This window comes from Artemia sp. Qi Xiang Cuo, chromosome 13 (genome assembly GCF_049724085.1).
Source record: "Artemia sp. Qi Xiang Cuo chromosome 13, ASM4972408v1, whole genome shotgun sequence".
Lineage (NCBI taxonomy): Eukaryota > Metazoa > Arthropoda > Branchiopoda > Anostraca > Artemiidae > Artemia > Artemia sp. Qi Xiang Cuo.
Genome location: NC_142806.1, coordinates 63,382,035 through 63,408,022, shown reverse-complemented (window position 1 = coordinate 63,408,022; position 25,988 = coordinate 63,382,035). Strand labels below are relative to the sequence as shown.

At 36.0% G+C, this 25,988-nt stretch overlaps 1 protein-coding gene across 1 annotated transcript in view; it reads left to right on the top strand.

The window, feature by feature from the left end:
- Positions 1 to 25,796, top strand: part of LOC148945536 (uncharacterized) — a 50,001-nt gene extending 24,205 nt beyond the window's left edge. The window contains exons 4-5 of the mRNA XM_089098602.1: positions 13,278 to 13,433; positions 25,429 to 25,796. Coding sequence (XP_088954728.1) covers positions 13,278 to 13,433; positions 25,429 to 25,647 — 375 coding nt within the window. The 3' untranslated portion in view covers positions 25,648 to 25,796. The remainder of the gene's footprint in view (positions 1 to 13,277; positions 13,434 to 25,428) is intronic.
- The last annotated feature ends 192 nt before the right edge of the window (positions 25,797 to 25,988 follow it).

Sequence of the window (25,988 nt, the reverse complement as noted above, 5' to 3'; positions counted from 1 at the left end):
AAAATTGATTATTAAATCGGAAATATGAGGAGGAACTATTGCAAAGACGGACGAGACGCATAATAGTTTCTATATACAGTGTTTTGTAGTCCATTTGATCGAGATAAGCTCGACACAAGCCAAAGAGAAGGCACGCTCATTGTAAGCAATGAAAGAGGTATACGATTTAAAAAGAATAACAGAGGCGTCATTTTGGGGGGGGGGTCTAGCTGGGGCTATAGCCCCTCCCTGGTTTTAGGAGGGGCAACAAATCAATTGTCACAACCTGTGTCAATTTTATTGGAAGTGGCAAAATAAATTGCGCAAAGTGTCCTCAATTAAAACAGATTTGTTTCTAATATAGCTGTACTTCACAACAATAAATTCTTCATTCCAAAACACAGTTACTTAATATTCCTTTTAGTACATCGTGACATATTTTTATTTCATTGTTGTTACAGCCACAGTGACCAACTTTCATTACAGTAAAGTAATTGATCCAGGATCCGTAATGAAATTACAAATTATAATTATGATGGAGCAGTGACCCCCTCCATATATACTTATTATATACTCTATGTTTCTTTGGGATTGTTGTGAATCAGTTTTGACTGTTTACTGAGTTTACTGACTTTGTTTCTGGACTTGGTAAATAAAACATTATTTTGTACAACTTTTTGCGTTCCTAGTAGCCATAGACGTATTATTATTAATAGAAGCCAGACCGTATGGGATTTTGAAAGTTCCTTGTGCTTTTTCTTCTTTGCCTCCAGTCAACATGAATTTGAAATACGATTTTGTTCAAAATAATTATTTCATGAATTTTGTTTCTCGAATTGTCTTGAAATTTAGCTTCTTGAATAAAAAAAAAAAAAATCAAAGTGGGAATTTCTGACAGTCCGACCAGTAATTTTTTTTAGATTTCAGGAAAGATAAGAAAGACAAGAAAAATCTATTATAGATTAGAATAATTTTGTTTAACGGAAAATTCAGAAAATCGACAAAGATCTTGAAGAACGATACTTAATCTCATACACCAAAGATCATAACAAAACGAGAATATGGAAAAGGAAAAGACTTGTTAATATGACAGTTAAAGATAAATTTTACCAACAATCAAAGACCAAATATTTCGGCTTCACAAACGAAATGCTTTATTCAGTGGGGGGGGGGGGTGCTTAGCTTTAACCAACTTTGGAAAGAGTGAGACAACATGACAAATTTAACAAATAAGAGCTATACAAGAACAAAGTGAGCATTAAAAGAAAAACTCAGACCTATCAATTGGTTTCAGCTCAAGAAAATTTACCATGGGGGAAGGGAATTTACTGTTGAACATCCAGAGGGAGTTAAATTTGTTGTTTTTTACATTTTTCGTTAAAATACCAGTACAGCGTCATGAGCGACTAATTTCCAGGTGGACAAGCCCATATTATATCAATTGCACCGCATGCAATTTACATTAACTGCTATCCTTATAGACTGAACCTTGTGTTGGTGATTCCATTCAGAACTTGAAATGAATTATTTCTTTGCATGGGCGTAGGGAGGGGGGGGCAGCCCCCCCCTAGACCTTCATTCGCCATATACCATTTGGGGCCGGTATATACCGGCCCCAAAAAAATATGTTAAAAAAAATATGAATCTAACGCAATTGTTTCAATATTCTCAACAAATATAGTAGCTAATAAAGGAGATAAATGGGCCCCCATAGGTAAACCATTTACTTGTTCGGAAAACTCCCCTCTGAATTGAAAAAAAAAGAACTTATTGCACAACTTTACTAAATGCATAATTACAGAAACTTCTAGAATAAATTACATAAACTGATTCTTCATGTAAAAGACCAAAGCGTGCACAGCAAGTAACTTTCCGCTCATGTGATTTTGTAACCATGTCGACTCTGGCAAAAAACAATTTTGCTGAAGTGAAAGAATGAACTAAAAATGGTTTCATAAGGGATATTTTCTTGTGACAGACAGATTGTGCTCCAAGTTTGAAAGTCGCTTCGTGAATGCTCCACGCACTTTACCAATACTAGCCGACCAGTTAGTGTAGTATTGCATTACAAAAAAGCTTACATTAACACAACTCTGTTGGCCTCGCAAGTGGATCTTGTGAGAAAATGTACCCTCATTAGCTAATACGCCAAAAGATTTTTTTTTGAACTTCGCGATTGTCTGAAAGTAATGTCAATAGCGTATTCTGAAGTTTTGAAATGTATGCAGATCCTCATTACTCTGTCTATCACAATGACTAGTAATAAGAGATTCTTTTATACACTAAGCCTCATTAAAACCTATTTAAGATCAACAATGGGCGACGAAATGCTCAGTGATCTGATGTTGATAAGTTGATGTTGATGATGTTTCTGCCTTCCTTTGTTTTGTTTCTAGCGCCAAGACTTGAAAAAATCTTATTTTTTATAATTTCAGGTTTTTATAATTCGAGCCCTGTTTTTCGAGTCTATAATTAGACAAAACATAGGCTGGTATTACGTAACAAATACAAACGACTTTGCTAGCAAAATAACTGAGTAAGTTTTAGCTTGAATACCTGAGCGACTCTTTGTTTGGCGTCCATTCTGGATTTTATTTTTGGGAAACCCTTTTTGGGCGCTAAAGGAGATCAAATTGTCTAAAACAGAAAAATAGAATAATATCAAAATATGGAAACAGTCTTAAAAATAGTAGGGAGCCTACTATGAAAGAAAAAAGACTTTTTATTCCATGGCCTCCCTGTACACAACTAACTATCTTAAAACTCCCTTATTTCTTAGTAATGAGAAGGGTTTGAATTCGTCACCACAGGTAGCACAATTGCCATGACTAAGTAAAGATCGATATGGCTTACGTGTATACATTTTTCCACAAGGCCGCTTAGCATCGAAGAAATTTTCTAAGCTTCAGAGGGAACTCATTCAATTGAAACTTGAAAGTTCTAGTGCCCTTTTTCACAGGCAGCGCAATAGCGCTGCCTAAGTAAAGAACGATGTTGGCACAATGTATTATTTATTTGTTTCTTTCTTTGTTTCTTTTGGACCAGGGCACTTCGTATCGAAGGAGTTGTCGTAGAAACTTCGAAATAGGCTCATTCGATTGGAAATTGGAAGGGCTTTGTGCCCTTTTTAATAGCCGAAAGTGATTGGAAGGCAACAAAAACCCCTTCAACGCCCACTATTTCCCCAAACCCATCCAGTCCACATTTTGAGACAACTATTTTGTTTAACGTAGTTGAAAAATCTAAAAAATATGTCTTTGAGGATGACACTCCCCCCGCAGCCCTCAGGGCAAGGAATGTAAGTTTTGCCCTGGGGACATCGAAAGTTTTTTTATAGAAAGCATTGTCATAGAAGCTTCAAAAGTGGCTCATTTGATTGGAAATTCAAAAGGCTAGTTCTCTTTTAATAGTCGAAAGTGATTGGAAAGCAACCAACCCCCCCCTCTCACGCCCACCATTTTCCCAAACACATCCAATCAATATTTTGAGATAGCTATTTTGTTCAACGTTGTTGAAAGTTCTGGAAATTAGGTCATTGAGGATGATAACCCCCTTAGAACCCTCAGGGCAAGGGTTGTGAGCTATGCCCTGGGGGCCTATAAAGTTTTTTTTATAGAAAGTTTTGTCGTAGAAACTTCAAAGAGGGCTCATTTGATTGGAAATTGAAAGGGCTGGTGTCCTTTTTAATAGTCGAAATCGATTGGAGGACAAATAACCCCCCTCTCACGGCTACCGTTTTTCCAAACACATCCAATGAAAATTTTGAGATAGCCATTTTGTTCAACGTAGTTGAAAGTTTTGCAAATTAGGTTTTTGAGGATGATTAACCTCCACACCACTCAGGGCAAGGGTTGTAAGTTTTGCCCTGGGGGGCATATAGGGTTTTATAGAAAGGTGTTTCAGAGAAGTTTGAAAAAGGGCTCTTTCGATTGGAAATCGAAAGGGCCGAGCGATATTATCATTTGTAATAATAGAAAGTAATGGAAGGACAATAATCCCCCTTTTATGCCCACCATTTCCCCAACCACGTCCAATCAAAATTTTGAGATGACGATTTTGTTCAACGTAGCTGAAGGTTTTGTAAATTAGGTCTTTGAGGATGATAAACCCCACACACCCTCCAGGGCAAGGGTTGTAAGTTACGCCATGGGGGCATATGAGGGTTTTATAGAAAGTGTTGTTGTAGAAACTGCAAAAAGGACTCATTCGATTGGGAATTGAAAGGGTTAGTGCTCTTTTTAATAGTCGAAAGTGATTGAAGGGTAACTAACCACCTCTCATGCCCACTATTTCCCCAGAAAATCCAATCAAAGTTTTGAGATAACCATTTTGTTTGACGTAGTTTAAAGGTCTGGAAATTATGTCTTTGAATATGACAACCCCCCCAGAGCCCTCAGAGCTAGGGTTGTAAGTTATGCCCTTGGAGCATATAAGGTTTTTGTATAGAAAGTTTTGTCTTAAAAACTTCAAAAAGGGCTCAATCGATTAGAAATTGAGAGGGCTATTGCTCTTATTAATAGTCGAAAGTAATCGGAGGGAGAATCACCCCCCCCCCTCCACCCCCATCATTTCTCCAAACATCTACGATCAACATTTTGATATGCCCATTTTGTCTTGAAATTATATCTTTGAGGATGTCAACCCTCCCCCTCCATAGCCCTCAAGACAAGGGACATAAGTTTTGCCCTTGGGGGATATAAGGTTCTTATAGGAAGTTTTGTCGTAGAAGCTTCCAAAAGGGCTCATTCGATTGGAAATTGAGATGACTGGTGCCTTTTTTAATCAGAAACTTTTCCTGAAGAAGTTTTTCACATTATTTTCTGGCGTTTCGTCAAATTTTTGATCCGGTAAGCCATGAATCACTAAGTTAAGCTTTCGGTCTTTAACTTCAAAAGCGAGCAGCAGTTTTTGTAGAGCTTAAGATTTAAGCTTATGATCTTGTAGTGAAGATTAAAGTCCACGTATTCGCGGATCACGCTTCGCTGAATCACTCCTTAATGACAAAACCTTCACTGAAAATAAGTCTAATCTACGGGAAATCTCAGTCTGAGACTCGATGATCTTGTCCAATTTGTCACCAAATAAATCAGCAAATTTTTCAAACGACAACTGACTGACGTACGACATCATTAAATACTATAAAAACAACGATGAAAATTTTTCAGTTGATTCTAAAGTACATCCATGAATTAAAAAAAAGGGTACTTATCTTCAATTGGGGGAGGCCCACGCTATCGTTGGCAATGACTTGTGAAAGTGGGACGGTGGAGTGAGAGACCTGCTAAGATGTATTCGCCACCGTACTCTTGCATCCAATAATGAATATTATTCAGCTTATCCAAAGCCACTCTAGTCTTTTTTTTCACTAATTCGGATTATCTTAAGCAAATTGTTCACAGCGCTATACAGTATTCAGTATTCATTTATTTTTATTGGCACGGTGAATTTTGTTGTTTTATTTTTTTTTATAATATTTTTTTTTGTCATTTTTGTATTTCTTTTTTTTCTTCTTGTTCTTTTCTTTGTTTTTTATGTTTTATTTAATATTATGTTTATTCTCCCTCTCTCACAGGCCAAAGAGCCTTTGTGGGGGTCTAAAGTTTTGAATTTTTTTTCTCTCTGTTTCTTTTAAACGAATTGATTAATTGATTGATACGAGTATACAAGGAGAGAGGACCAAGAAAAAATTCATTCATGTTTCGTTCAGATTTTTACCTTATTTTCCTGTATCCCAATCGTTTTCACCGACCCTTGTATATTTGGCCATGGATGATTTGATGGATGATCCTAATGTTTAGGAACTTTGAAAGAGATTGCAAACCCTCAAAATCGTGGCTAGTCAATGTAAAAAATTCAGTTTAAAATCATTCTTATTTTCATTTTCATCTCTTTCTTTTTCTTTCATTTTACCAGCATTAGTAGGGTATTGAAAAGTCCCAGACAGGACCATCATGTATGGGGGGACGCCCCTCCTCCAATGTTTTCAGCCACTCGGTAAAAAAATTATTCGGTAAAATCGTGGCGTGAAGTGCCAGGATTTTTCAACAACGAGACTCTAGAAATACATTTTAATGGTTAATGTAATGCAAATTGTTGATCTATGCTAAACAAGCTACCATCCTATTTTATCTCAACTTCTTGGTTTTATCTTGACATAACTGGTTTTATTGGCAACGCTGATTAATAAAATTGTCTAATTGTCAGCCCTTTTAAAAATAAAGTTTCTAGGTTCTAGAAGGACATTTTAATCATTCAGGAGATTCCTCTTGCTAATCTATTCTATATAAGCTATTATCCTAGGGAAATTTGCTGTTGACTATGTAATTTAGCTAGGATGAAAGTGAAAACATCATTTGAAGCCTTTCTTATGCTCTTTCATAATTCAATAATCACTTCTGGAGCTAATTGCATCTTGAGCCCTTGAAGGGGCCACAAAGGTATTCCATATTTTTAACCACACCAAGGAGTTATCAACACTAGTTAAGGTATTAAAAAGTGGTTAAAAACATTACTAGTTTATAAATAAGTTGTTGAAGAGTAAAATAGGGTAATTACCTTAATTAGCCTACCTTAATTCGCACTTCGGAGCGAAAATAAGGTCCGATGTTGGATCTGTTTGGCTCCATTGTTGAGATAGCAGTTAAAACATTTTACACAAAATATAAAAGAACAGGGTTGTGATTGTGTTTATAGCCCAGTGACACACCTTCCAACTAAGAGTGTGCTAGGATAGATGCAATTTAAGCCCACTTGGTAACGGTGACCACAGATAGGTATGATCAAGGGGATCATTCTTCTGTAGTATAGAGTAGACTGCCGCACAACGTCAATTTCTGATAGAGTATGTGAGTTGGTTGGATATGACAAGCAGCGTCAGCATTTTAGCACAAATCTTTTTTTATACACATATATTAATCACTATTTATGAGACACATATGATCGGCAGCTCCAGTTGTATCTTGAAGGTTTGGCTTCCCATTATTTGTCGATTTTTATTTTAAAAACTTCAGCTGATGTCAAAGACACTGTCTCCTTGCTTAAACGGTTCCAATCATCGAAGACCTTTTGGCTTCTTGTCTGATTCTACTGTTAACTCTGGGCTTATGAAGCTTCTTAGAATGACCTCGTGTTTATCTTTCGTTGGGTAACTGGGTAAAGAGCTTATTTTGGGGTTGGTTGACAAATTTATATGTAAGTAGCATGTCACTCCGTTTGCGTCGGAAGGTCAAAGATGGGAGTTTTGGGTTAGATAGCCTTTCACTATATTGCTTCTCACCAAGTCCAGAGATGCACAAGTCCTATTGGTGCAGAGGATTATTGTGACCAAAATGAATGGTGACACATTTTGATATGTTGAAAGAGAGAAACCACCTGTCTGCCCATTCCTCAGTGTGGTCTAAGTCAGATTGTATTGATGATTATCAGGTACACCAAATAGTTTTGAGTCATCGGCATAAAGGGTTAAGTGGTTGCTGACTTTGGTAATCATATCATTTATATTAAGAAGAAACAATGTGGGTCCCAAAACTGTTTCCTGGGGAACACTGCTTAGAAAATTACAGGGCTGGGACTAGGTGCATTTGCTATCTATTGTGAAAAGCCGTACAGCCTGAGATCTACCAGCCAAGGGGTCCATTAGCCAGTCCACTAATTCATGGTCGATTCCTGCTGCTGTTAACTTAAAATGAAGCTGGTATGTGGGACCTTGTCGCATTCTTTGGCTATGTCTAAAAGAATGAAATCAACAGGAAGGCCTTTGTCCAGTAACTGGGTAGCCTGTTCATAAGTGTCTAGAAGGTTAGTTTCTACAGATTGTCCAGGGAGAAAGCTATGCTGCCTGTTGGAGATACTTTCATAAGTAACAAGGTGTTGAAGAAGTACATCATTAACAATCATCTCAAGGACTTTTGCAACAGCAGACGTGAAACTAACAGGTCTATAATATTCAGCTTCGGATCTATCCCCCCTTTTAAAGATAGGTTTGATATAGGCTTGTTTCAATTGGGAGGGGACATACTTTTGATCAAGTGAATTTTGAAAAAGTAGTCTATTGATAGTGCAGGGGCAATTTCACGAGCAGCTTCTTTTAGCAGACAAGGATGAATGTTATCAGGACCAGCACTCTTTCTTATATCCAGGCTTTTAAGTTGTTTTTTAATCATAAAAGTAATAAGTGTAATGTGGCTCGTTTGCTTCTGGATTTTGTACTTTGAGTTGGGAATGGGAACATTATCAGGTTCGTTTGTGAAGACTGATGCAAAATGCTCATTCAGAAGATCAGCTATATTTTGGGTGCCAATGACTTCGTTTTCGTCACTTGTTGTTAAGTGTTTTATGGATTAGTTAAAAAAAAAATTTTCGCAAAAAAAGTTTTTCAAAGAAAATGAAGAACTCCATTAAACTAAAAATGAACAAAAAAAGAATCAAATAATCTATCACAAATCAGTATCAATAAATAAATGAAACCAAAACGAACAGAAATTAAAGTAAATGACAGAGTCAAACTCAAAACAAGCAGAAATTAATATGAGTAGGGTTCAAAACCCCTATGCTATCTAAAAGCCAGAATATAATTTGTACTTTACTGAAAAATTCTTTTAAATGTTTTCACTTTTATAAATTTAAGAAATCAAAAATTAATTCAGATTTTAAGGAATAAATATCAGCATATTTATATTAAACTGACAGCGCACATTCATTTGAATTTTTTTCCGTAAAGTACAAATTATATTCTGGTTTTTAGAAAGCATAGGGGTTTTGAACCTTACTCATATTAATTTCTTCTTGATTTGAGTTTGACTCTGTTATTTAGTTTAATTTCTGTTCGTTTTGGGTTTCATTTATTTATAGATATTGATTTATGGTAGTTGTATGATTTGTAGATTATTCGATTTTATTTTTGTTCATTTTTGTTTAAATGGAGTTCTTTACTTTTTTTTAAAAAAACTTATTTTGTGGAAAAAGTTTCTTTCATTAATTTCTGTTCGTTTTATATTGACATAGTCCTTTTTCAGGGAAAAAGAAAATAATAGTTTTAATCTTTCCAGTTTTCCTTTAAGAACTTATAGTTTTGCCTGCTATTTATATGCTGGAGAAACTTTTTCAGCGATTTATAACAGCATAAACTCTTTTGAAAATCATGACACAAATAGTAGTATTTAATTTAGTCATATACATCCTCTAGTTGACCTGATAAATAAAGGTTAATACCATTCCCAAAAATTGTATCTATGATCATTGACAGCCTGGATACATTTACACTTTTTGGATTTAGTAAAATTTTAAGAGCAGAAGTAGTAATCGAGGTAACCCCGAAAGTTTGAACTTAATACCCTCAGTCGTTTTGGGATATCGCTCAGATGTCTTATTGACAACCAGCATACAAACAGTGTGTTTTGATTTAATATTAAAGCACCATTGCTGATTGGGGAAATTAAATAACTGTGGGGGGTTGACCAGCCCAATAACCCTAGAGATATAGTTACTAGACCATCCAGCTATGCTGAACAAAATGGCTGTCTTAAAATTTTGATTGGAATTGTCTGGAAAATTATGAGCTAAAGAGGAGAGTTGATTGCCCTCCAGTGATTTTTGACTCTTAAGAGGGCACTAGAACTTTTAATTTTCAATCAAATTAGCTCCTTTAACGTATCAATGATATTACTAGCTATGACAGAGCATCGCTGACTATGTCCTTATATGCCATATCATGCTTATATGCCCTTTTAATACCTGCATGCGTATAGGTTTTTCGTTTAATTGAAATACCTTCTATATGTTACCTGAAAGTTTCAACTTAACGCCATTAGTTTTGTTAGTTGCAGTAACCCTAGAAGCAGCATTAAATTAATAAACAGAGTGTCTTCTGGCTAGCTTAAAATCCACAAGGTATGAAGGTGAAGTTTTCAGAGAATATTTCTGCTGTACAGATGACAACATGCCATTCGTATGCAGGTTGTCAAAAGGACATATCAGCAATATCTTAGGAACAGTTTCGGGTGTAGAATTAAAATTTACAAGGCTTGTTATGGGGGATTTTGAACTAACCCAAACACAATATTTGAATCATAATTTTAATGTTTCTTCTCTTACAACTACTGCTACTGTTACTATTACTACTATAACTGTACTCCTTCTGCTACTACTATATTTACTGGTTCTATTACTACAACTAAGAAACCTAAGGGTATTAAGGCCGAAATTTTGGACAATAATGTAGCTGTATTGAAATAAATCGTAGCACACTATGCCGATAAAGGTTGTCAAGAGGACGTATCAGCAATGCTTCTGGACCGGTTGATGGTATTAAGTTAAAAATTTCAGCATGTGTTGAAGGGGATGTTGAAAAGAAGGTGCTATTTTCATACTGTTATTAATGCTACTACTGCTACTACAACTATTGCTATGCATAATTACTGAACCTTTCTACAATTCTAAAGCCCCTGCCCCTTGTCTCTGGGGGGTTGTGCCAACCCTAGAAGCATTGATATATGTTCTTTGGACTATTTTAAACTACATTACCATCGCACAATTTCAATCAGATGCATTTGGTGAAAAGAGGGGTAGTTGGGGGGGGGGGTTCTACTTGACCTCCATTACTATTAACTCTTAAAAGGGAACCAGAACTTCCAATTTCAACCAAATGAGCCACCTCTAAAGCTTATAAAACCATCTCTTCTATAAGAGCCTTAAATACCCCAGGGGCAAAACTTACAACCCTCGCCCTCAGGCTCAGGGGGGTAGTTGCCCTCCGATCAATTTTACTGTAAAAAGAGCACTAGAGTGTCAGATTACCAATCCAATGAGCCCTCTCCGAAGTTTATATGATCACGCTTTCTATAAAAACCTCATAAGCCCCCAGGGCATAACTTACAACCCTTGCCCTGAGGGCTGAGGGCATTTGTTATCCTCAAATACATAATTTCCAGACCTTTCAAAAACGTTGAACAAAATGGCTATCTCAAAATTTTGATTGGAAGTGTTTGGGAAAATGATGAGCGTGGGGTGGTCATTTGCCCTCTGATCACTTTCGATTAATAAAAAAGTCTCTAGTCCTCTCAATTTCCATTCGAATGAGCCCTTTTTGAACCTTTTACAGACAAAACTTTCTATATAAACCTTATATGCCCTAAGGGCATAACTTACTAACCTTGTCCTGAGGACCATGGGGGAGGGGGTTGTCATCCTCAAAACATATTTCCAGACCTTTCAACTACGTTGAACAAAATGGCCGTATCAATATGTTGATCGGAAATTTTTGGGGAAATGATGGGCGTGGGGGGGGAGTGATTCTCCGTCAGATTACTTTCGACTATTAAATAGGGTAATATCCTCTCAATTTGCAACCGAATGTACCCTTTTTGAAGCTTTACGACAAAGCTTTTTATAAAAACCTTATAAGCCCCCAAGGCATAATTACAACCTTAGCCCTGAGGACTTTGGGGGGCGGGGTTTGCCATACTCGAAGACATAATTTCTGGACCCTTCAACTACGTTCAACAAAATGGTTTCGCTTTTGACTATTAATAAGGGCACTAGCCCTCTTAATTTCCAACGGAATGAACTGTTTTTGAAGTTTCTACGACAACACTTTCAGTAAAAACCTTATATGCCCTCAGGGCATACAACCCTTGCCCTGAGGGCTCTGGTGGGGTGTTATACTCTAAGACATAAATTCCGGACCCTTCAACTACGTTCAACAAAATGGTTTCGCTATTGACTATTAATAAGGGCACTAGTCCTCTCATTTCAAAATGGTTATCTCAATTATCTCTCAATTCAATGGCTATCTCAAAATTTGGTTGGATGTGTTTGGGGAAATAGTGGGCGTGATAGAGGGGTTAGCTGTCCTCCAATAACTTTCGACTATTAAAAATGGCAGTATCCCTTTCAATTTCTAATTGAATGAGCCCTTTGTGAATTTTCTACGACAACGTTTTCTATAAAAAAAAACTTATATGCCCCCAGGGCATAACCTACAACCCTTACCCTTAGGGCTCTGGAAGGGGGGGGGGGTCATCCGAAATATGACGGTGCTAAAACTCATTCATCTGTAAAACAGAGAGTAGCCTGCTTGAACTCTTATGAAGCCTATTTAATGCTGAAAAAACAAGGAGTGATTAAAGTAATGAAATGTTTTCTCCTAGCTCTGCAGGTGGTAAACTACCCCTAACAACTCAACTTCGCAAAATGAAAAATATTGGGCATGTAGTATTTCAAATATATCGAGGAATTAAGAAAAAATAATACATTTGCTACATTGCCCTGGAAGTTATTACTACACTACAAGAACGCTTGTAGTAAAAACGAGATTATTGCCTACCAGATAACTGGCAATTGAGTAATAGATTTTATATTCAATTGAAGCCAATTGGGTTAACTTTTAAGTGTATTAAAATATGTAAAAACACATGTTCAATAATCAAAACCTTGTAGTAATAATGAAATTACTTTCTATTTAATGTTTTGAAAAATTTACAATAATTAAAACTGCCAGTGGATTTTGCCACTTTCCTTTGATGTTTTTTACTTATGATAAGATAAGATTTATCTTTCATTAAAAACATATATAATATTACAGGTTACTATTCCCCCAAAGGTTCATCGGCCTGTAAAGAAGGGGGGAGACAAATGAGTTACTTACTCAGAGATAAAAAACAAAAGAAAATTTAAAATGATCACTTACTCGCAGACAGAAGAGTAAAAGGAAAATAAAAGAAAATTAGATAAAATGAAAACTATAGAAAAGAAATACAATCAATAAACTAAATTAATTAAGTAGATTAAATAGACTAAAAAAAATAAAAATAAAAACATAGATAAAAATAACTTCTACAAAGCCAAATAATTAAAAAAATTTTTTTTAACGAACCGAATGAGTGGCACCCTCGAGCTGATTCAGGCAACTTATTCCAAACAATATGACACGCCATTAGAGGATTAAAATCTGACCTTATGCAAGGAGTAAATGGAACTTGAACATTATTTGTCAATTGCAAAGATTATAATTATTTAAATCAATTGATTTATGATTCAAATCAATCTGCCATCTGCACAGCTAAACCGCTTAAATGTGTAAAAAAATATGACATAAACAAATATTCGAGCTTTGCCTGAAACTTTGATTTTAGTGATGATTTATTATTATATAGTCAACCCAACTACTTTTTTTAAATTATAATCTAACCTTAGTTACACAACCAACTTATATTGCTAATATCTAATCTCTATTATTTAAAAGCAATTTTTCAAAATTCCACATAGAATAATTGAGTAAAAGCATTACGTTTCTATTTCAGTGTGAGCCTATATATCTTGGAGTTCAAAATGTAGACGCCCATAACCTAGAGAATGAAGAGCCAGTATATCCAAAGCCCTTACACCATTGTTGGGCAATGAAGAGCAAGACAGAACGATTAAAGCTTTTATACAGAGTGGAAAACTATGTTGAACAGGTATATTCAAATGTTATTATCCTCAATAAAAAGACTTTGGAGCTGTTCAAACCTTCGCTATCGGGAGTTTGGGTTAGCATGTCATTAATTACCATGTGGGTGGTAGCTTTTGATTTCACGTCAACATATTTTAATTCAGCTCACCAAATTAGCAGTAAAAATAAGGGTAAATCCTTCAATACTTGAAAAATAAAAGTTAACTTCAACAGTAGTTACCGCCTCTAGGGGTAGCAACTACACCAGCAGTAGTGCTGTATAGCTCATTAGGTTGTGATTCCCTAGAGAGGTGATTAAAATTTTAACCACCAGTTGGTGATTAAAACGATGATTTTTAAGCCACCATTTTTCCTACGTAAGGGTTCGTAGTCCTCACACTGATTAGGCTGGTCATTTGCCTCCATTTTCATCATTTTGACGATTAATTAAAATAAAACTTTCCGAAAAAGAATTTTTTCAAATAACAGATACAATAATACTGAGCTGTAGATCTTCAGATAATAATTCATGTTAAATGTAAAACTCAAACTGACCAAATATTACTATTAAAGGATAAATAAAATTGAACATCAACAGATATTAAATGGAAAACCGTACCAAAAAACATACAACAAGTACTAATGTAAATGAATAAATACATCTTAAAGCGAGTAATGCTTAGATTGAATATGAAAATCAAGCTTAAAACGAAAACAAATATTTTGCTATAAAAGCATAAATGAAACTTAAAACGAACAGAAATTAAATAACAATCAATGCGAACAAACATACAATATATATTAATGTAAATGAATAAATAAATCTTAAAACAAGTGAAACTTAAATTGAATATGATAATCAAGTTTGAATCGAATAAAAATAACTACAAACAAGAGTTTGGGTATCGTCTCACTGCAGAAGCCTAAAACCTACTGCGTCATTGGCGCTTTACTGAAAAAAAATTTTTGAAATATTTTCACTTTTGTAACTTTAAGAAATCAAAAATTAATTAAGATTTTCGGGAATAAATATCAGCATATGTATATTAAATTGACAATGCACATTTTTTTCAGTAAACTCATTTGAATTTTTTTTCAGTAAAGTACAAATTAAATTCTTGCTTTTAGAAAGCATAGGGGTTTTGAACCCTACTCACATTAATTTCGTTTCGAGTTTAACTCTAATATTTATTTTAATTTTTGTTCGTTTTGGGTTTCATTTATTTATTAATACTGATTTGGGGTAGTTGTATGCTTGGTAGATTATATGATAGTCCGGACGCCAGGTGTTAAAAATGTGAACCATACCACGACGGAATGGGGCTGCTACGAGAATTAGCCTACCCTCCACCCCCTAAATTGGCCATGCGGATTCAAAAATACCAATGGCACTTGCTTGCGAGTGGTGGAGCACTCCGAAACTTGACATTTTATTATATTTTGGTGTTTCATGCAAGAAAATTCATGTTCCACAAAGTTTGAGGTGCAGTTTTTCGCTCAAATAGAAATGCCTAGAAGCCATAGAATGTTTTTATAACAAACTAACACGATTAGTTAAAAAAAATGGCAGAGTTAAAAAAAATTGCAAAACTATATGAGTCTTGAACAGTCTTGGAATGTATAAACAAAATCAAATTGAATATTAGATATATAATGATATTAATTGTTGAAAGATCCATCAGTTCAAGATTTTTTTCACCGTATTTTTATTTTTATTTTCAATGCTGCAGGAACTGTAAAATAATAAATTTGTAAAATAAGAGTATTTTGTTTTCATTGAAGCACCAGTGAGACAAAAGGCTTTAGGCTTTTGCAATCACAAAAGGGACCCGTATCGAAATTTTGCTTGTAGTGAAACTATATTTGTCTTGACCAATCTTGAAAAGAACTAATAAATTAAACTGGATATTTGATCCATAATAATATTAATTGCTAAAAGCTCATCAGTTCAAAATTTTACTGTAATTTTAATATTTATTTTCAATATTAAGTACAAAAGAAAACATTTGTAATATAATTCGTTTTCAGTAAAGTGCCAATGACGCAGTAGGTTTTAGGCTTCTGCAGTGAGACGATACCAAAACTCTTGTTTGTAGTTGTTTTTATTCGATTCAAACTTGATTTGCATATTCAATGTAAGTTTCACTCGTTTTAAGATTTATTTATTCATTTACATTAATATATATTGTATGTTTGTTCGCATTGATTGTTTATTTAATTTCTGTTCGTTTTAAGTTTCATTTATGCTTCAATAGGAAAATATTTGTCTTTGTTTTAAGCTAGATTTTCATATTCAATATAATCATTACTCGCTTTAAGATCTATTTATTCATTTATATTATTCCTTGTTGTATGTTTTTTTGCTGTGATTGTTTACTTAATTTCTTTTCGTTTTTGGTTTCATTTATTCTTTAATAGTAATTTCTGGTCGTTTTTAGTTTGAATTTTAAAAGGTATTTGTATCTACTGGTCTTAAGTTTAAAAGAGCCTTTACTTTTCTTTGAAAAACTTATTTTTCGAAAAGTTTTTTTTAATTAATTTTTGTTCGTTTTTGATTACAAAAAGTTTCAAGTTTTTATGGCATGGGGGGGGGGGGCGCTGCTTACTGTCTGATTATTCTTGACTTAAACAAAACGGATCTAGAACTTTCAATTTAAATCGAATGAGGCTTTTTTCAAAGTCTATTCGATTACCTCTTTGATAAAAATCTTATATATGAACAATAGACAGCTTGCATAACTTGTGGACAGCGATTGACAACAGTGAATGGATTGCAAAAATAGCTCCAATAAGGGGGTTTAGACTATTTCACTTGCTGACACAAAGGGATCACGACTGTGGAATTGACCTTAATAGAAAATTGTATGCCAAAGCAATTTTGCATCTATCACAGAGTATGTATTTTAACCTTATAATTGGATAATTATAATAGATTTTCTATATTTTCTTCCCATATAAAACCCCTTCCCATATGTTATAAACCCCCCTTAACAAGTTATACCCCAGGGCATTACTTACAACGCCTACCCCTGGGCCCTGGTGGGCTGTGTCGATACCGGAGTTTTTTGTTGTCAGAACTTTGAACTATTTTAACAAAATGTCTATCTCAAACTCTTTATCTGATGCATTTAGGGCGTGGAGGAGGAGGGGGCTAGTTACCTTCCAATCTCTTTTGACTATTAAAAAGTTAACAAGAACTTTCGAATTTCAATCAAATGAGCCCTCTTTAAAGTTTACACGAGCATCCCTTCCATAAGAAATAATATGAAGGATTCAGAGAATCCTTAAATTACAACCCTTGCCCTGAGGGCTTTGGGGGAGTTGTAATCAAGACCTAATTTCCAGAACTTAAAACTACGTTTAATAAGATGGTTGTCTTAAAATTTTGATTGGATGTGTTTGAGGGAAAGGTGGGCTGCAAAGGGAGGCTAGTTACCCTCAAAACACTTTCGACTATTACAAAGCGCCATAGGATTCGAAATTTCGGGTCTATTGAGTGTATTTTGAAGTTTCTATGACAACACATTCTATAAAAACTTTATATGCCCCAGGGCATAACTTATAACCCTTGCCCTGAGCGTTGTGGGGGATTGTCCTCCTCAAAAACATATTTTCTATCTGGAAATCAACCACGCTGAACAAAATGGCTATCTCAAAATTTTGATTGGAGTTGTTTGGAGAATCATGGGCGTGGGGGGGGCTAGTTGCCCTCCAATCACTTTTGAATATTAAAAAGGGCACTAGCCCTTTGAATTTCCAATTGAATGTGCCTGTTTTGAAGTTTCTACGACAATGCCTTCTATAAAAACCTTATATGCCCCCACGGCATAACTTAAAACTCTTGCCCTGAGGGTTGTGGGGGAGTGTCCTCCTCAAATACATATTTTCTATCTGGAAATCAACTACACTGAACTAAATGGCTATCTCAAAAGTTTATTGGATCTGTTTGGGATATGAGGGGCGGGGGGGGGGAGCTAGTTGCCCTCCAATCACTTTGAACTATTAAAAAGGGAACTAGCCCTTTAATTTCGAATCGAATGAGCCTGTTTTGAGGTTTCTACGACAACACCTTCTATTAAAACCTTATATGTCCCAGGGCTTAACTTAAAACCCTTGCCCTGAGGGTTGTGGGGGAGTGTTCTCCTCAAAAATATATTTTCAATCTGGAAATCAACTACGCTGAACAAAAATGGCTATCGAAAATTTTGATTGGATGTGTTTGGGGGAATGATGGGCGTAGGGGGAGGGGGGCTGGTTGCCCTCCAATCACTTTTGACTATTAAAAAGGGCACTATCCCTTTGAATTTCCAATCGAATGAGCCTTTTTTGAAGTTTCTGTGGCAACGCCTTCAATAAAAACCTTATATGCCCCCAGGGCATAACTTAAAACTCTTGCCCTGAGGGTTGTGGGGGAGTGTCCTCCTCAAAAATATTTTTTCTATCTGAAAATGAACTACGCTGAACAAAATGGGTATATCAAATTTTTGATTGGATGTGTTGGGGGAATTGATGGGCGTGGGGGGGGGGGGGGCTAGTTGCCCTCCATTAACTTTCGACTATTAAAAAGGGCAATATCCCTTTGAATTTCCAATCGAATGAGCCTTTTTTGAAGTTTCTACGACAACGCCTTCTATAAAAACCTTATATGCCCCAGGGCATATCTTAAAACCCTTGCCCTGAAGGTTCTGGGGGAGTGTCCTCCTCAAAAAAATATTTTCTATCTGGAAATCAACTATGCTGAACAAAATTGCTATATCAAAATTTTGATTGGATGTGTTTGGGGAAATGATGGGTTTGGGGGGGGGGGGCTAGTTGCCCTTCAATCACTTTCGACTATTATAAAGGGCACTATCCCTTTAATTTCCAATTGAATGAGCCTGTTTTGAAGTTTCTACGTCAACGCCTTCTATAAAAACCTTATATGCCCCCAGGGCATAACTCAAAACCCTCGCCCTGAGGGTTGTGGGGGAGTGTCCGTCTCAAAAATATATTTTCTATCTGGAAATCAACTACGCTGAATAAAATGGCTATCTGAAAATTTTGATTGGATGTGTTTGGGGAAATGATGGGCGCGGGGGGAAGGGGGCTAGTTACACTCCAATCCCTTTCGACTATTAAAACGGGCACTATCTCTTTAACTTCCAATTAAATGAGCATGTTTAGAAGATTATGCGACAAGGCCATCTATAAAAAACTTATGTGCCCCCAGGGCATAACTTAAAACCCTTGCCCTGAGGGTTCTGGGGGAGTATCCTCCTCAAAAATATATTTTCTATCTGGGAATCAACTACGCTGAACAAAATGGCTATCTCAAAATTTTGATTGAATGTGTTTGGCGGAATAATGGGCGTGGGGGGGAGCTAGTTGCCCTCCAATCACTTTCGGCTATTAAAAAGGGCACTAGCCCTTTAATTTCCAATTGAATGAGCCTGTTATGAAGTTTCTATGACAACGCCTTCTATAAAAACCTTATATGCCCCCAGGGTATAACTTAAAACCCTTGCCCTAAGGATTGTGGGGGACTGTCCTCCTCAAAAATATATTTTCAATCTGGAAATAAACTACGCTGAACAAAAATGGCTATCTCAAAATTTTGATTGGATGTGTTTGGGGGGATAATGGGTGTAGGGGGGGGAGGCTAGTTGCCCTCCAATCACTTTTGACTATTAAAAACGGCACTATCCCTTTGAATTTCTAATCGAATGAGCCTTTTTTGAAGTTTCTATGACAACGCCTTAAAAAAAAAACTTATATGCCCCCTGGACATAACTTAAAACCCTTGCCTCGAGGGTTGTGGGGGATTTTCCTCCTCAAAAACATGTTTTCTATCTGAAAATCAACTACGCTGAACAAAATAGCTATCTCAAAATTTTGATTGGATGTGTTTGGGGAATGATGGGCGTGGGGGGGGGGCTAGTTGCCCTCCAATCACTTTCGACTATTAAAAAGGGCACTAGCCCTTTTAATTTCCAATCGAATGAGCCTTTTTTGAAGTTTCTACGACAACACCTTCTATAAAAACCTGATATGCCCCAAGGGCATATCTTCAAACCCTTGCCCTGAAGGTTCTTGGGGAGTGTCCTTCTCAAAAACATATTTTATATTTGGAAGTCAACTACGCTGAACAAAATGGCTATCTCAAAATTTTGATTGGATGTGTTTGGGGGGATAATGGGCGTAGGCGGGGAGGCTAGTTGCCCTCCAATCACTTTTGACTATTAAAAATGGCACTATCCCTTTGAATTTCTAATCGAATGATCCTTTTTTGAAGTTTCTATGACAACGCCTTAAAAAAAAAAAACTTATATGCCCCCTGGACATAACTTAAAACCCTTGCCTTGAGGGTTGTGGGGGATTTTCCTCCTCAAAACATATTTTCTATCTGGAAATCAACTACATTGCATAAAATGGCTATCTCAAAATTTTGATTGGATGTGTCTAAGGAAATGATGGGCGTGGGGGGGGGGCTAGTTGTCCTCCAATTACTTTCGACTATTAAAAAGGGCACTTGCCCTTTCAACCTCCAAACAAAGGAGCCTGTTTTGAAGTTTCTAAGACAACTCCTTCTATAAAAACCTTATATGCCCCCAGGGCATATCTTCAAACCCTTGCCCTGAAGGTTCTTGGGGAGTGTCCTTCTCAAAAACATATTTTATATTTGGAAATCAACTACGCTGAACAAAATGGCTATCTCAAAATTTTGATTGGATGTGTTTGGGGAAAAGATGGGGTTGGTGGGGGGATAGTTGCCCTCAAATCACTTTCGACTATTATAAACGGCACTAGCCCTTTAATTTCCAATCGAATGAGCCTGTTTCGAAGTTTCTACAACAACACATTCTACAAAAACCTTATATGCCCCCAGGGCATAACTCAAAACCTTCGCCCTGAGGGTTGTGGGGGAGTGTCCTCCTCAAAAATATATTTTCTATCTGGAAATCAACTACGCTGAACAAATTGGCTATATGAAAATTTTGATTGGATGTGTTTGGGGAATTGATGGGGGTGGGGGGGAAGGGGGCTAGTTACACTCCAATCACTTTCGACTATTAAAAAGGGCACTAGCCCTTTAATTTCCTATCAAATGAGCATGTTTTGAAGTTTCTACGACAACGTCTTCTATAAAAACCTTATATGCCCCCAGGGTATAACTTAAAACCCTTGCCCTGAGGGTTGTGGGGGAGCGTCCAGCTCAAAAATATGTTTTCTGTGTTGAAATCAACTACGCTGAACAAATTGGTTATCCGAAAATTTTGATTGGTTGTGTTTGGATAAATGATGGGCGTGGGGGGGGGAAGGGGGCTAGTTACACTCCAATTACTTTCAACTATTAAAAAGGGCAGTAGCCCTTTAATTTTCTATCGAATGAGCTTGTTTTTAAAATTCTATGACAATACCTTCTATAAAAACCTTATATGACCCCAGGGCATTACTTAGAACCCTTGCCCTGGGGGTTCTGGGGGGATGTCCTCCTCAAAAATATATTTTGTATAGGGAAATCAATTACTCTGAACAAAATAGCTGTCTATTTTGATCGGATGTGTTTGGGGGAATGATGGGCGTGTGGGGGGGGGGGCTAGTTGCCCTCTAATCATCTTCGACTATTAAAAAGGGCACTATAACTCTCGATTTCCAATCGAATGAGCCCCCTTTGAAGTTTCTACGACGACCCCTTCCGTATGTCAAGTGCTTCTGGAAAAAAAAAAAATACCGTCTTAAAGAGCTTCTGGAAAAAAAAATAATAATAATAAAACATTGGAGCAGTATGGCCTTTACTATAGGCAACGCTACAGCGTTGCCTCTGATAACTATTAAATTAAAAAAAACAAGTTTTTTTTAACTGAAAGTAAGGAGCGACATTAAAACTTTAAACGATCAGAAATTATTCCGTATGTGAAAGGTGCAGTCCCCTCCTTAACACCCCACTCTTTACGCTAAAGTTTTTTATTGTTAAAAAAAATATAAGAGTTGTGAGAAAGTCAAATTTTATCGTAAACTTTAGTTGATATTTCTACTAATGTCCAGGCTTGTAGAAGTAGGGATAGATGGTATCCCAGCCTAGGTAAATTTGGTTTAGGAAAGGAAAATAGCAATGGTTACAGACTGCTGCAGTTTTATAGGTTCAACAATTTAGTTATAACCAATACATTATTTGGTCATAAAATATCCATAAGTTAGAATGGTCAAGGGTGCCGGCAGAAAATTTTCCAGGGGGTGCCAAACGCCAAAATATCAGTGTTGGTCGGGTGACAGGGAATATATTTCAGGTTTTTTTTTTGTAAGAATAAGTTTATTGTTGAATACTTTTAGGAGAAAACTCTCAAATAAAAAGAGCAATTAAATTGCATGCAAAATGAAACATCATCGATGCTTGTTTATTTGTTTTGTTGTTTCCCAAGGCTGATTGTATCAAACTGATGTTAGGGAGATAATTTGATAATCGGATAATTGGGAGGGAGCTCATTCAAACGTAAATTTAAAGCTCTTTTTTAAGTGACAGTGAAGATTGGACCACGGAAAAATCTTGTTTTCTTGCTATTTTAGGGCACAAAACTACGACTCCACCCCGAAGAGGATGAATTTGCAATCAATTTAAAATTCTGAAAAGCTAAATTCTGTAAAAGAAGTAGTGCCACAGGGTGGCAGTACTGGATTCAAGCACATTGATTCGCTTTATTTGTAATAGAATTAGGCTATGTTTGGCGATCTGTAATTGCGTATCAGCTATAATAGGGGGGGGGGATGAGTCATTTTTTAGGTGGGGGTAGGCTAGATTCCTAGAAAAGTACATTTTAATTGACAAACTGGTTACTCTTCATGAGGCTTCAGATAAATGTTGAAGGAGGTAGGGGGGGGGGGAGTAGGTATTAATTAAACTGTTTCTCTAAACAGCTAAAACATTACATTCCGATTTCTACAAGAAGAGAGGTGGAAAAGGCAAGGCAGGTCATTATCAGCCCCGCCAAGAAATTTCTTTGGGGTGGCAAATACTGCAAGGAACTTAGTTTTCAGTAACTTTAAATAGTGTTATTTTCTTTTAAAGAAAATAACATGGAGTATTTCAATGAAGTATTTCATTGCAATGCTCATGTATTTCATGTATTTCATTGAAATACATGAAGTATTTCAATGTATTGAAATAAATGTATATAATGTATATATCGATAAGAAAATCCTATTGTAAAGGTTGTGAGGCTTCAGTTATGTGGAAGATCAAAAGTCTCACAGAATTTCCATCCATACAAACAAATATACTCCTTTTCATCCAACCGAAATTCTTTACTAGTAATTCTAGTAAACAGGTATGTTCAAATGCTATTATCCTCAATAAAAAGACTTTGGAGCTGTTCAAACCTTCTCTATTGGGAGTGTGGGTTAGCATGTCATTAATTACCATGTGGATGGTAGCTTTTAATTTCACTTCAACATATTTTAATTCAGCTCACCAGAATAGCAGTAAAAAAAGAAAGATCAACTTATTTTAGATAAAGAGGAAAATATTCTTAGATGATAAATTTAAAATTCATAGCTGTAAAATTTTGAGGGGTAATTAAATAAAAACGACAAGTTTTTTTGAACTGAAAGTAAGGAGTGACATTAAAACTTAAAACAAACAGAAATTATTCCGTATATGAAAGGGGCTGTCCCCTCCTCAATACCTCGCTCTTTACGCTAAAGTTTTTTATTGTTTTAAAAAATAAATTTGTGTGACGAATTCAAACTTTAGCGTAAAGAGCGAGGCATTGAGGAGGGGACAGCCCCTTTCATATACAGAATAATCTCTGTTCGTTTTCAGTTTTAATGTCGCTCCTTACTTTCAGTTAAAAAAACTTGTTTTTTTTATTTAATTTCTGACCGTTTTTAAATTAATGCAGCTTTGATTTTGGCTCACCGTACATGAATAATTAAAATGAAATTTGTATATTAATTTTAATTTTTTGTGGCTAAATGGCTTTCTCAAAATTTTGTTCTGACGTAACTTACGAATTAACTTACGTATCGAACTTCTATATTCGTATGTTTTATTACATATATTAGGGAGTTTGCCCCCTAGTCGATACCTTGCTCTTTACGCTAAGGTTCGAATTTTGTTCGAATCCCAAACCCCTGAATCACAAAGGCCGGTTAATTAGAATAGATAGATTTTTTGAAACTACCAAAAAAAATTTTGCGAAAAGGGCGAGGTATTGACTAGGGGGGCGAACCCCCTCATATACGTAATAATTTCTGTTTGTTTTAACTTTTAATGTTGCTCCTTACTTTCAGTTGAAAAACTTAAATTTTTTTGTTTAATTTCTGATCGTTTTTTTAAATAATGCTGGGAAATCCGGCGCCCCCTTCATAGACATGTCTCTTCCCCCCCGGAAACATCCTCCATGGAAGGATCCTCCCCCGTTACCCCCTCCTCCCCCCCCTATCAGAAAAAAAATCCCTCCTGAAACGTCTTTGTACTTCCCATTAACCAATACTATATGTAAACAATGGGGAAAGTTCGTAACGTGCAGCCCTTCCCGCGTAGACTGTGGGGAATTAAGTCATCCACAAAGACATATTTATTAGATTTTCGTACATGGTAAAAAAAAGGCTATCTCAAACTTTTCATCTGATGACACTAGGAAAAAAATGAACATGGGAGGGGGCCAAGTTGCCCTCCAATTTTTTTGGTCACTTAAAAAGGGCACTAGAGCTCTTAATCTCCGTTTAAATGAGCCCTCTTACGATATTCTATGACTACTGGATCGATACGATCACCCATGGGGAAATACTAATAAAAAAAAAAAAAAAAAAAAAAAAAACACGCATCCGTGTTCTTTCTTCTGACAAAAAATACAAAATTCCACATTTTTACAGATGGGAGCTTGAAAATTCCGCAGTAGGGTTTTATGATACGCTGAATCCGATGGTGTGATTTTCATTAAAGTTCTATGACTTTTTAGGGGTTTTTCCCCCTTTTTTTGAAAATAAGGCAAATTTTCTCAGGTCCGTAACTTTTGATGGGTGTAATTAAACTTAATGAAACTTATATATTTGAAATCAGCATAAAAATCTGATTCTATTGATGTATCTATGGGTATCAAATTTTCGATTTTTAGAGTTTCGGTTACTATTGAGCCGGGTAGCTCCTTACTTACAGTTCCGTTACCAAGAACTGTTTGATCAAATAGATTGTGGTGATAACCTATAAGTACGGAGCGACCCTGCTCAATAGTAACCGAAGCTCTACAAAACTGAAAGTTAATTCCAGTTAATATATAAAAAGAATTGAATTATTATACAAATTTCAAAGATATAAGTTAAATTATGTTTAGTCTTCCCCGTCAAAAGCAACGAACCTGAGAAAATTTGCAAGATTTTCGAAGACGGAGGGAAAGACCCCCCCGAAGTCATATAATTTTAATAAGTACACCATCAGATTCAACATATCAAATAACCCTACTGTAGAGGTTTAAAGCTCCAATCTACAAAAATTTGCCAGAAGAAAGATCACGGATGCTTGTTTATTTTTTTTTTTTTGTTGTTGTTTTTTTTCAGGGGTGATCGTATCGAACCAGTGGGCCTAGACCGTCGAGAGAGGGCTCATTCTATTGGAAATTAAAGTTTCTGATTCCCTTTTTAAGTGACAAAATAATTGTAGGGCAACTAAGCCCCCTCCCACTCAATCTTTTTCCCAAAATCGTCCAATCCAAATTTTGAGATAGCTTTGTGTTTCAGTAGAAGAAAATGCAATAATCTCTTAACCAAAACTGTATTTATCAATATTATGTCTTTCGTTATTTGTCAGTTTAAAAAATGGCACCCTCCCCTCCCATTGCCTGTAGGTACTCCTCTGGCTGCTCCTTCAAGAATCTAGTTTGGGATGTTAAAATACTTCGTATTGTCTGTTAAATCCGTGCCTTATTGGACTTTTAGGCAAAGTTTGCCATTCAATGGGAGAATCTAGAAGTAGCTGCCCCCCCCCCCTCTAGAAAAGTTCTTACTGTTCAGATTAATTTCCATTTATACACCTTGATCTTTTTCAGTTGCTTGATCAATGCGTGAAATCTTGTGGACCCAAATTTCACAACGAAATTGGCAAATTCAGGTTTCTCAAGGAGTTGATTAAACTGATATCAGCGAAATATGACTGTGCTAAAACTTATTCATCTTCAAAACAGAGAGTAGCCTACTTGAACTCTTATTTACATGGTCAATTGACGTGCCGAATGAGCCAAAGATTAGAGAAGCCTATTGAATGCTGAAAAAACAAGGAGCGATTAAAGTAATGAAATGTTTTCTCTTTGCTCCGCAGGTGGCAAACTACCCTGCAAGGTGGGTTAACTTTGAACTTGATCCTCTGTTAGTAAATATTGTTATATCGTTTCTTTCGAATAGATCTCAAGTTGTTAAATACAAAAATATTTTCTCTAGCCCCCTCCCTGTATATTGTGGAATTCCTCAAGGAACCTTATTGGGACCACTTTTATTTCTTGTTACGATTAATGATAGTGGTAGGGATTGTCCCCGAAGGTGGAAATACATGAATGACTTGTCGATCTTTGATGTATTCAACAGTAATACTAAAAGTGATCCCCTCGAAATC